The sequence below is a fragment of the Tachyglossus aculeatus genome, chromosome 10 (assembly GCF_015852505.1).
Source record: "Tachyglossus aculeatus isolate mTacAcu1 chromosome 10, mTacAcu1.pri, whole genome shotgun sequence".
Lineage (NCBI taxonomy): Eukaryota > Metazoa > Chordata > Mammalia > Monotremata > Tachyglossidae > Tachyglossus > Tachyglossus aculeatus.
The window spans coordinates 44795969-44808600 of NC_052075.1; the positions used below are offsets into that span (position 1 = coordinate 44795969).

Here is a 12632-nt window from a genome sequence, read left to right on the forward strand (position 1 = left end):
AACCTACACTTTGAAGAAGTTCTGTTTGGGTGTTTGAAACTGGGCTAATCATTCCCATGGCATCCAAGGATCTGTACTAAGCGCTTAGCTTGGCACTTAGTAAGAGCTCAGTAAATACCATTAATTGGTTCTAATCACAGCTAGGCCCATTGTCTGCCCTATGCCTTGGGCAAGTCATTTAACATCCGGGCCTCAGTTAGTTCATCTGTAAAGTGGAGATTAAGACGGTGAGCCCCATATGGGACATGGGCTGTATCCAACCTGACTACCCCTTGTATCAACCCCAGTGCTTAGAACAGTGCCTGACACATAGCTTAGAGAAGCAGCGTGGCTCAGTGGAAAGAACACGGGCTTGGGAGTCAGAGGTCATGGGTTCAAATCCCGGCTCTGCCAGTTGTCAGCTGTGTGACTTGGGGCAAGTCACTTAACTTCTCTGGGCCTCAGTTACCTCTTCTGTAAAATGGGGATTAAGACTGGGAGCCCCCCGTGGGACAACCTGATCACCTTATAACCTGAACAGTGCTTTTCACATAGCGCTTAATAAATGCCATTTATTATTATTATTATAGCAAGTGTTTAAAAAAATGCCATAAAAAATACCCAAACTCCCAGCAGGCCCCCAGGGTCTCAGTAGGCCTGAGGAGGCTTAACCTGTGGAGGTCTGTGCAATTATTTCTGCTAGGTTTCTGGATAGTGAGGGCTACTTTAAGATTCATGGACCGACACACTAGTGAGAAACTTTGATGGGTGATGAGTACTACTAATAATAATTGTGGTATTCGTTAAGCACTTACTGTGTGTCAGGCACTGTACTAAACGCTGGGGTGGGTACAAGCTGATCGGGTTGGACACAGTCCCTGTCCCACCTGGTGCTCACCCTCTGAATCCCCATTTTAAAGGTGAGGTAACTGAGGCCCAGGAAAGTGAAGTGCCCAAGGTCACCCAGCAGACAAGTGGCGGAGCCGGAATTAGAAAGCATGAACTTCCGACTCCAAGGCCTGAGCTCTATCATGTCATGCTGCTTCTCCTAGTTCCTGTTCTCCCCTCTTCCTATCCCCCATCCCTCTCCTCCTACCCCCTCCATCCTCTGCCACTAAAAGATCTCCCTTAAGGCATTGAGGGTTTAGACTCCCTACCACTTAGAAGTAAAGGACACGGCGGAAAATCCAGAAAATGGAAGTAGATGTAGAGAAGCGTTGTAAATTTGGGGGCGGGCGGCTTGGAAATGGAAAATTTTACCAAGCCTGCATTAAATTTCTACTCTCCTCTGAGCTGGCCGGCAGTCCAGTAGAATGCTTAATCATGGGGGAAAGGTGTTTTAACATTCAAGGGCTATTTTCTATGCAAAATTTACAATTTAAATACGAACCTCTCACTGTCACATCTAACGCTTAACCCAAGCTTTGTGGGCGGGAGGTGAAATGTGCTTCTGAATTGGAGTCTTCCACAGAATGGCTCTTAAGAAGCATTAATACCTTTCCCACAGACACTCTTTTGAAAAATTATAATCTGCCTTTGGTTGTGGGGAGAGCAGGATGGAGGTGGGTTAGTTCTAACATAAACTGTGCAGCTATAGTTGTCGAGAAGCTTAATATGCCAGCATTATGTTAGAAATTTCTAACATCCACCAGGTTACAGATCTTTTTTATTATTATTATTGTTATTATTGTATTTGTTAAACACTAGGCTTAAAGCACTGTTTTAAACGCTGGGGTAGATGCAAGATAATCTGGTTTGATACAGTCCTTGTCCTTCGTAGGGTTCCCAGTCTAAATAGGAGTGAGGAGGATTTAATCCCCATTTTACATATGAGGAAACTGAGGCACAGAGAAGTTGAAGCAACTTGCCCAAGGTCATGTAGAAAGAATTTGGCAGAACCGGAATTAGAACCCAGGTCCTCTGACTCTCAGGCTTTCGAGCAGCTCTTAGAAGCAATACTGTCGGAAGGACTATCTACCCCTTCATCTCCCTCAATCACTCATCAAAGGGCAAATGCAGCTAGGCAGCTGGCAGGGAGAATTTTTAAGAGTAAATGCTTTATACCATAATTATTCATGGCACATCGTGTTAAGCCATTTGGTAGATAGAAAGTTATGAGATCAGAAACTATCCCGGTCCCACGTGGAACTCAGAAGCTATCTTATCCCCATTTTACAGATTAGGAAATCGAGGCCTAGAGAAGTTAAATAATTACATTATGATATTTGTTAAGCGCTTACCATGTGCCAGGCACTGTACAAAGTGCCGGGGTGGATACGAGGAAACTGGGTTGTACACAGTCCCTGTCTCACATGCGGCTCAAAGTCTTAATCCCCATTTTACAGATGAGGTAAATGAGGTCCAGAGAAGTAAAATGATTTGCCCAAGGTCTCCCAGTAGACAAGCGGCAGATCCGGGATTAGAATTTGCCCATGGTCACAAGTAGGCCGGGGCAGAAGACCACACCTCACAGGATTAGGACATTAGGAGAAGCAGCGTGGCTCAGTGGAAAGAGCGCGGGCTTTGGAGTCAGAGGTCATGGGTTCAAATCCCGGCTCCGCCAATTGTCAGCTGTGTGACTTTGGGCAAGTCACTTAACTTCTCTGGGCCTCAGTTACCTCATCTGTAAAATGGGGGATTAAGACTGTGAGCCCCCCGTGGGACAACTTGATCACCTTGTAACTTCCCCAGCGATTAGAACAGTGCTTTGCACATAGTAAGCACTTAGTAAATGCCATTATTATTATTATATAAATATTATATATATTTATATATTATATAAATAATAATAATAATGTTAGTATTTGTATATGTATGTATGTATATGTATATGTTCCAGTGGCTCTCCTAAGTGATGAATTCCAGCCACGATCAATCAGTCATTCATATTTGAGCACTCACTGTGTGCAGAGCACTTGGGAAAGTACCCTATGATAGAGTTGGTAGGTGCAGCTCCTGCCCACAAGAAGCTTACAGTTTACAGGAGCATCTTGGAATTTGTGCTATGCTATGCTGTGCCTTTAATCTAGGATTTTTGCCCCCTTTGGAGTTTGAAGAGGAAATTTGGATGATAGTGTTCCAAAACCCGAGTATCACCTTTCATTGGATATCTTCCACTGTGTGTGGAATAATCGTGTTCTTTGTCTTACAACCTTTTTTTTGGTTTGTTTTTAACAAGGAGCAAACATTAAATCGTCTGAAGCTTTAAAAAAGTAATCACATAACAGTGTCACTAAAACCTCAACACACCGAGTAATAATGCACCTAAATAATTGTTGTCTTCCTCTGGGCAGATGTGCATGGATTCGGAAAAACATATGATCTATACATTTGGAGGCAGAATCTTGACCTGTAATGGCAGTGTGGATGATAGCCGAGCCAGCGAACCACAGTTCAGTGGCCTGTTTGCATTCAATTGCCAGCGTCAGACGTGGAAACTTCTACGAGAGGATTCCTGTAATGCCGGACCTGAAGACATCCAATCCCGGATAGGACACTGCATGCTTTTCCACTCAGTAAGAATATATCGGGACTTAAAATACGTGATCCGTAATGTTTGACTTGATTAGGGCATTAAAAAAGAATTTCCTAGAACATCCAATGCCCTGCACCTCTTACCTTCATCTTTTCAATTTCAGTAGCAGTTGGATAACAAATGTGGCAGTTTTATGTACAATCTTAATGTGGTTTCTTGGAATCTGAGAATGAAATGAAACTTGTTTGCTATGTGTTGAGCTGAGTGCCTGTCAAGGCCTTCCTGGGTTGGGATTTAATCAGTACACTAGTCAAGTTTACCAACAATGTGTAACTGATATCGTTTTTTGAGATATATAATAATAGTTTTCAAAAGTCAGTGGGAAAGAAATGCTTTGCTAAAAGGAGAAAGATTTGGCTGAACTAAAAAAGCGTCACAGAATCTTTTCTGTTGGCTTCTGTTCTATTTTTTTCTCTTTTTTGTCGGAGGGGGTGCAGTATTTGTTAAACACTTACTATGGGTCAGACACTGTAGTAAACACAAGTTAGATTAATCGGTCCCTGTCCTACATGGGGCTGACAGTCTAGAAGGAGGGAGAACAGGTATTTAATCCCCATTTTACAGTTGAGGAAACTGAGTCACAGAGATATTAAGTGACTTGCCCAAGGTCACCTAGCAAGCAGTTGGCGGAGCCAAGATCAGAACCCAGGTCCTGTGACTTTGAGGCCTGTGCTGTTTCCACTAGGCCATACTGGTTCTTAAGTGTTTTTAAGAAAATTGGATAAAATCTTGGTACTTTGTGCAGCCCCTTAATATAGGAGTACATATCCACTAAATTTTTGAAATCTAGTAAAGTATCTTTTGACTGATTTTCTAATAAATGTTTTTTTCATTTACTCTTCCTTGAAATGGTCTGATATTAGAGACCATTGAAACTAGGGGATTTTCACAATGGACTCATTCCTCCTTCATCCCTCTTCCTGTGCTTCTAGCTCCTGACCATCTGGACCTGAGGCCAGATTGTGTGGTTCAACCTCCCGTGTAACATTAGTGGAGGAGGGCAGGCGAGGGCAACGGTGGTGGTTGTATTGTACCTGTCTGGATTTCTTTGTAGACTGCCAGAGGTACATCAGGATTTCCGCCAAGGTTTATTCAGTGTTCTTATAAACAAAGAAGGTGTGTTCCTAAAGGACAGGGCTGATGCGGTCACGCGCCCAGCACTTTCATTCAAGACGGCATCACTCTGGGTCCACAGAGGCGGGCATTGTGGCGTTCAATCCAAAATGCGAAATGTACATGTTCCATTGTAGGTGAAACAATTATTTGCTTCAGTATAAGGTGCCTCTATTCTCTCGCTGTTCTCTCAAGACCCTAGAGCGTATTTTTGACTAGTATAATGTTAGGCCTCCCTACTTCTGACTCCCGAGCCATTAGACGTTTCATCCACTGTGGGATTTAAAATTATGAGTGATATCCTCCAGGTTCTCTGACTGCTTATTGAGAGGATGTTTTTGAATGTAAGTATAACAAATCTGAGTTCTATTTCCTTTCTCCTGTCACAGAAAAATCGTTGTTTATACGTGTTTGGTGGCCAGCGATCAAAGACTTACTTGAATGATTTCTTTAGCTATGATGTGGACAGCGATCATGTGGACATCATATCAGATGGCACCAAGAAGGACTCTGGGATGGGTAAGGGTATTTTTTTTTCATCTTTCCAACGAAATAGTGCCCAAAGCCCATTTTGTGAAAGTAACTTATGAGTAATAAAAAAGAGGAAGGAGACCTGGAATGGACTGTCGGGGGCTCACTCCAAGGGTTTGGGTGCATTATCTGGTGACCACTTCAGGATTGCTTCGTGAGATCTCAAGACACTCTTATGTGGGGCTTTGGCGAGCTTAAGGGAGCTGTTAATGTGAGCACAAGTATTCCAGGTAGCTTAATTGTAGGATAAGGCCTTCAAGAACCGATGCTCAAAGAAAGGCCTTCTTTACTTAGCTTTTTGAAGTTAGAGTAAATTAGATTCTCTTGGAATCCCTGCTTCTACCAAGAAGAGTACAGCAGATTGACTCCTGAGACCACTGGACTCCCCTAGGACTGTTGTTGGGTAGGAACTGTCTCTATATGTTGCCAGATTGTACTTTCCAAGCTCTTAGTACAGTGCTGTGCACACAGTAAGCGCTCAGTAAGTGTGATTGAATGAAGGAATAAGTGGACAAGCACCTGAGGTAGTGGTTCAGCCTTCCAGGGCCTTGTGGAGGGTGATTGATGGGGTTGTGAAAGAAGGAAAATCGGAGGTAAAAATGAGAAAAAAAGCTTCGAGGCATCTTGGGAAGCAGTGTGGCCTAGTGGAAAGAGCACGAGCTTGGGAGTCAGAGGACATGGGTTCTAATCCCAGCTCTGCCACTTGTCTGCTGCATGACCTTGGGCAAGCCACTTAGCTTCTCTGTGCTTGAGCTGTAAAAATGGGGATTAAGACTGTGAACCCCACGCGGGGTAACCTGATTACCTTGTATCTACTCCAGGGCTTAGAACAGTGCTTGGCACATGGCGCTCAACAAATGCCATAATTATTATTACCTTAAAAGGCCTTGAGCCTCTCAGGTTGGGGTCATGTACTCACATTTGCTTACTTTATGGAGATTTTTAATATCTGTTCCCAAAAACATTGTTCGTTTTTGAGGAAAGACTTAAATTTTTCAATGGACATTGGAAACCGCCTCAGCTTTATAGGCGTTTAGAACCGACTTTTATTGTATAGGGAGAGAGAAAGTTTGCCAAAGGTAACTTAAAGAATGAAATACAATTCTCACCGCTGTCTCAAAAAACACTCCACCCCTATTATTCACAGAAAATATGCTCCCAGCACCAACCGGCTCATTAAACTTTACTTGTGAATGGATTTTCAGACTCTCCCCCTTGTACATCTGAGAAAGTAAATAGACAGCTTTCAGAATTTCCCTTGTTGGCGAAAGGAAATATTGGAATTAGAAGTTTTTTAACAAGCACCAAACAAAAGCCCATTATATCCCAAACCACAAAAAGTTACTGTCAGGCACAGTAGCACGCTTTGGAGTCTGTTTGGTAAAATGGCACTGGATCAGGAAAATGCGCTCTCAGTGCTCTGTCATCGTTACATAAGCCATGTATAATAGAAGCGGCAAGTGAAGGTTACACTGATCATTTTAAGATTTCGCATGCTGTTTTGTATATTTTAGGGCTCTAGAATTGGATTTTGATCCACTGCTGTTCAGATTTGTTGGCCCACTGTTTATTTCACATGTGCCTCCTGGTTAGTGAAATGAGCAGAATTTACAACAGTGTCTTCTGGGGATGCAACTAAGCTGTTTTGTGAGATCATGGGTGAAGTTATCTGTAATAAATTGTGGAGATACTAAGGTGTCCCTTTCAACAAAAAAAAGATATTTGTCACCAGATTATAAAAATACCTGTGTTACCCAAAATACCTTCTCCTCTACTTTGGCCCTGGGTACTTGTGCGTGGTTTTTATTCTCCTCTGTAATCTCCTTTTGCCTTTCCAAATGGGTTAACTTGATGTCTAAGCAGGTTCTTCCTGATTAGTAGAGAAAGAGACCATATATATTATTTGCTGCCCTGTGTAGGAGGGGAACATTAAGTCCCTGCTCCATTCCTTGGTAACTGCAGCTTCCTCTGACGAGGCTTTTCAGTCAGCAGTACAGTTAATTCAGGCAGAAATAGCATTGATGTGACTCAATCGCAGGTCATAAATGCGTTTGTTCTATCTGTGGATTAAAGGAACTGCGTTGGTTGGCTCCTGCATGATGGTATCTAGGGTAAATGGAATATTTCTGTGATGCAGCTGCCCCAAGAGCCTTCTTAGAGACAGTTGAATGACTTAAGTACGTTTCAGGCATTCAGAATTAGCATTTATGGATTCAGAGATTTTAGTGCGTCCACCCACCTCCCTCAGGTCAGTGTTATGCCTGTTTCCTAGTGAATGTTCCCCTGTGTTTTGCCCAGTTGATTTCCTGGCAAGATTTTTGGATATTCTATTTCTAGTAGTTCCTATTTTTGAAGAATGTGATTAAGGGTACCTTTAGAATTACCTCAGTTTTACTTGCCATTCTGGCACCTGGATTCCAAATTGGAGTTAATTAAATCCCATCTTTTTCTCCTGACAAGCATTCTGCCCTCTGAAGAAATGGAATCTTCCTCTAGCACATTTGAGGGAAAACAAGCCCTGGTTTGCTTACGTGGATTTAGAGAGAATTCATCCACCTCAGTAGCAACAGCACAGAGTATTTGCTTTTATTATATGATCCCAAGGGCCCAATTTGGGGTGCTTTAGGTGCTCAACAAATGCTCATGGTGATGTTGAGGGGATCCAGAAAAACTGCGCACATAAATTGGCTGTCTTTGGGGCTTCCTGCATTAGACTTTGGAAGCATTCTTGGGTCAAGAGGAATCCAAAGTGAGTAGTAGGAATAACCTCGTGAATTCATTCGTTCATTCAGTTGTATTTATTGAGCGCTTACTGTGTGCAGAGCACTGTACTAAGCGCTTGGGAAGTCCAAGTTGGCAACATGTAGAGGCGGTCCCTACCCAACAGCGGGCTCACAGTCTAGAAGGGGGAGACAGACAACAAAACAAAACATGCGGTCAGGTGTCAAGTCATCAGAATAAATAGAAGTAAAGGTAGATGCACATCATTGAAAAAATAAGTAGAATAGTAAATAGGTACAAGTAAAATGAATAGAGTAATAAATCTGTACAAACATATATACAAGTGCTGTGGGGAGGGGAAGGAGGTAGGGCGGGGGATGGGGGGGGGGAGAGGAAAAAGGGGGCTCAGTCTGGGAAGGCCTGCTGGAGGAGGTGAGTTCTCAATAGGGCTTTGAAGGGAGGAAGAGAGCTAGCTTGGCGGATGTGCAGAGGGAGGGCATTTCAGGCCAGGGGGAGGACGTGGGCCGACAGAAGCCAGTGAATTTCATTAGTACTTTTCTCCAAGATGGTCTGTGTGCTTAATATTTTTCATCTGAGCCAGTTTCACAATGTTCTTGGGTAGTTCTGGTGGGGAAGGTGGTTTTACCTTGATTTTATTGCTTAGGAAGCTGACTTCTCCAACAACAACATGTAGTGGCAGAGTAGTGGCAGAGTTCAGATGTAAACTCGTGTCCTGCACTGTCTCCTCCACTATAACCTGGGCCAAATAAATCTTCCAAAGGGGGATACAAGAGCTTCAGAGAAGAAAGGGGTGCAGGCCCTGGACCTCCTTCTCATATAACTGAGTTGCCAGTAAGGCAGGCGGACCCCTGGAGTAGCTGGGAGGATTCTGGATGTAGAGCCCACATTAGGCCCCTGCCAGGGCTGGGGTGCGGTGGAAGGGGTGGTTTGATGAGGGTGTCTAAAGCACAGTACCACCTGGTGGGGTTGAGAGGGTGCGATGGACTCCCTTTCCTCACCATCCAGACTTGCTGGGTTTCCGGGAGCTCTCAGTCCTGCCCTCTCAGTCAATCAGTCAGTGGTATTGATCGAGCGCTTACCATATGCAGAACACTGTGCCAACTACTTGAGAGAGTACAATGTAACAGATTGGTAGACACATTCCCTGTCCGCGGTGAGATTGCAGTCTAGCTTTAGAGTCACAGCTGAATAAGGCTGCTCATACTACTGCAGGACTTGGCAGTGGGCTCCTCTGCACGGGGACTAAACAGGCTCCAAAGTTTGGGAGAAAGAGCTGAGATCTGTTGTAGACCCTTGATGGTCTTAGTTTGCTGGGGAGACTAAACGCATTACAGGCAGGCACTGTCCCTACTGACTCTGAAATAGTGTACTCTCCTAAGTGTTTATTACAATGCTCTGCATACAGTGTGCATTCAGTAAATGCCACTGATGGATTGGAGAAAATGAGGATTCTTCCAGCTCTTGCATAGTGTGGATGTGAAGCTTGGATTCTCCCTCGTCTCTCCAGTGTGAAAGGTAGGCCCTAATATGGGCCGTCAGCCCGGGTTTATTTTAATCTGTAGGGATCAATCAATCGTATTTACTGAGCGCTTACTGTGTGCAGAGCACTGTACTAAGCACTTGGGAAGTACAAATTGGCAACATATAGAGACAGTCCCTACCCAACAGTGGGGTCGTGGACTCAGGAGAGAGAAGAATGGTAAGAGAACACATGCTCTCCCTGGTTCCACCTGAGAAAACCCTACTCTGGAGAAGAAGGAATGAATAGGGGACCAGAGGAATGTCATATATGGACTGGGAATGAGAAAATTAGCTGAGAGCACTGTCAGTGGAGTTTATTGAGTACTAATTGTGTGCAGAGCACTGTACTGTTTGGGAGAGTACAATATAACAGAGTTGGTTGCCATGTACCTTTCCCACAAGGAGCTTACAATCTAGATGGTTATAGGTGGTTATAACATAATTCGGTTATTCATTCATTCAGTCGTATTCATTGAGCGCTTACTGTGTGCAGAGCACTGTGCTAAGCGCTTGGGAAGGACAAGTTGGCAACATATAGAGACGGTCCCTACCCAACAGTGGGCTCACAGTCTAGAGGACTAGAAGAAGGTTATGTACATAAGTGCTATGAGCTGAGAGTGTGGTGAATACCAAGTGCTAAAAGGGTACAAATCCAAGTGCTTGGGTGACACAGGGAGTGGGAGTAGGGGAAAAGAGGTGTTAACTGGGGAAGAAGCATGGTTTAGTAGAAAGAACAGGGGCCTGGGAATCAGAAGGCCTGGGTTCTAATTCTGGTACCGGCACTTGTTTGCTGAATGACCTTGGGCAAGTCACTTAACTTCTCAGTGCCTCAGTTAACCTCATTTGTCTCACTGGAAGGCAGTATCATTGTAGTGGTCGGCTCCTCTGGGTTGGAGAAAGAGAATTCGTTGTGGAAGTTTCTGTGAAAAAGGTAGAGGAGGTTGTTTTAATGCTGAATTGGATGTTCAGTAGCTGCATAGTTTTGAGGTAAACTAGTTTTCCATTCTAAAAGACTTCTATAGTTAATTGCTATTGTTTGAAATGAATTTAGCCTACAATTACCTCAGATGGCTGCTATTCCATTATATAGGCTTTGGGGTTAAATTGACGACTGATATCTTAATGATGGAGCAGTAGGTCAGTAAAGGAAACAAGATAAGCCATTAAAGGCCTCCAATTTGAAGTGATCTTTTATCCCTTTTAAGGATTCTTACCATTGGGTTTTGTCTTAGTTCAAATTTTAAGTTACATCAGCCACATCAGGTTCCAAACACTGTTTTTACTCATCACTTTTAGGACTGTCTAGAAGTGAAATTCCAAACTGTGTAGTTTTTTAGTTCAGCTCAAAAATCTTTAGTCACCTACCCCATAATCACACTTTCCTCTCATTCAGAAAAAGCATTAGCTAAACAAATGGATTAGCAGCAGCAATTAGGAAGTAGTAATTTATAATAATAATAGTAATGTGGCTTAAATGCTATCTCTGAGCACATACATGAACTTCATAAACAGCCACTGTATCTAAGTGTCAGGTTATGTTGAATTTTTGGCAGTGAGCAGAAACATGAGAACTATGGCAGATCCCCAGTATGTGAGCTGTTAAATAGTAAGTGGAAAATCATGTTGTAAAAAGGCATCCCTTTTACAACAGGGCTTTGTGGTTTGTTACAAAAACTTGGTAAGATACAGTGTAATTAAATAGGTGCAAAGAAGAGAAAGTGAAGAGCATATATGTTCTTTGCTGAACTTAAAATAGAGCCCTTCCAGCCAAACTTTCAGTGCTACCTCCATTCTATTTAGACTGCTTGTCGCCTCAGGTGTGTGAAAGAACTGAAGTGCCGACTCAGAACTAAATTAAATTTAGAATTATGCAGTCAGGTCTTCTAAAACCTGGCAGCTAGTGTTCCCCTTCATAATAATAATAATTTTGGTATTTGTTAAGCGCTTACTATGTGCAAAGCACTGTTCTAAGCTCTGGGGAGGATACAAGGTGATCGGATGATCAGGCTGTCCCATATGGGGCTCACAATCTTAGTCCCCATTTTACAGATGAGGCAACTGAGGCACAGAGAAGTTAAGTGACTTGCCCAAAGTCACACAGCTGACAAGCGGCAGAGCTGGGATTTGAACCCAGGACCTCAGATGAAGAAATGGAGGCCCAGAGAAGTTGTCACATAGCAGGCAAATGGCAGACCTGGGATTTGAACTCAAGTCCTTTGCCTCCCAAACTCGTCCCTGCTGTTCCCTGCCAAGTGGGAGCTGTGTGACTTGGAATGAACCATTATAGGGCAATGGCTCCATGCAACAGGATTTAGCCTGAATCCCTAGGCCACTCCCAGAGTGTTCCAAAGATGCCCAGTTAAGGAGGATATTGGAATCTCCCAGTGGATTCAAAGTGGCTGCTCGACAGCTATTCAGTCTACAATTCCCAACCCCGTCATTAACAGTATTTACTGTGCGAGGTAGGTTTTTGTGCAGGGAGGGGAGAGCATGCAGATGGATGTAAAATATAATTCCTGTCCTTGAGATACTCTTTTGTGGTATTTGTTGAGCACTTATTACGTGTCAGGCATTATACTAGGCACTAGGGTAGATACATGCTAATCGGGTTGGACTCAGTCCATGTCCCACATGGAAATCACAGTTTTACAGATGAAGTAACTGAGGCACAAGTCAAGGGAATTGCCCAAGGACACACAGCAGACAAGTGGTGGAGCCAGAATTAGAACCCAGGCCCTTGCAGTCTAATATTGTTGGCACTGTAAACTCTGGTAACCCAGGTCAGTGTTATCTCCCAGTTCACTAGACTTCTTTGCATCCTACTTGACGTCTTCCTTGATTAATCTCTTGACTGCTGATATCGTGGAAAAAGATGAAGCCAAACATCTGAAAGAGAGGAACCAAATTAAAAGCAGCCTGGCCAATCTGATTAATTTGTTTTCTTACAGAACCGGTTATTTTCTCTAAAAGAAAATCCAATTGGTCATCATGCCTGGGGCCATTTTCCAAAGAAATCACAGGCTGCACACCGTAACTGCAGGAATGCAGGCACTTATTGGCCATCTTCATTGCAGAGATTAAGCTACCTCTCAACCAAGTAATCGATCATATCTGAGTGCTTACCCTGTGCAGAACACTGATTTAAGGGCTATGGAGAGTACAGTCGGCATAGTGGACATGATCCCTGCCCTCCAGGACTCTGCACTGCAGT

At 43.5% G+C, this 12632-nt stretch overlaps 1 protein-coding gene across 1 annotated transcript in view; it reads left to right on the forward strand.

Annotated features, from left to right (window-relative positions):
* Window positions 1-12632, forward strand: part of MKLN1 (muskelin 1) — a 199825-nt gene that overhangs the window by 131154 nt on the left and 56039 nt on the right. The window contains exons 11-12 of the mRNA XM_038752328.1: window positions 3273-3494; window positions 5017-5146. Of these exons, the coding sequence (XP_038608256.1) occupies window positions 3273-3494; window positions 5017-5146 (352 nt within the window). The remainder of the gene's footprint in view (window positions 1-3272; window positions 3495-5016; window positions 5147-12632) is intronic.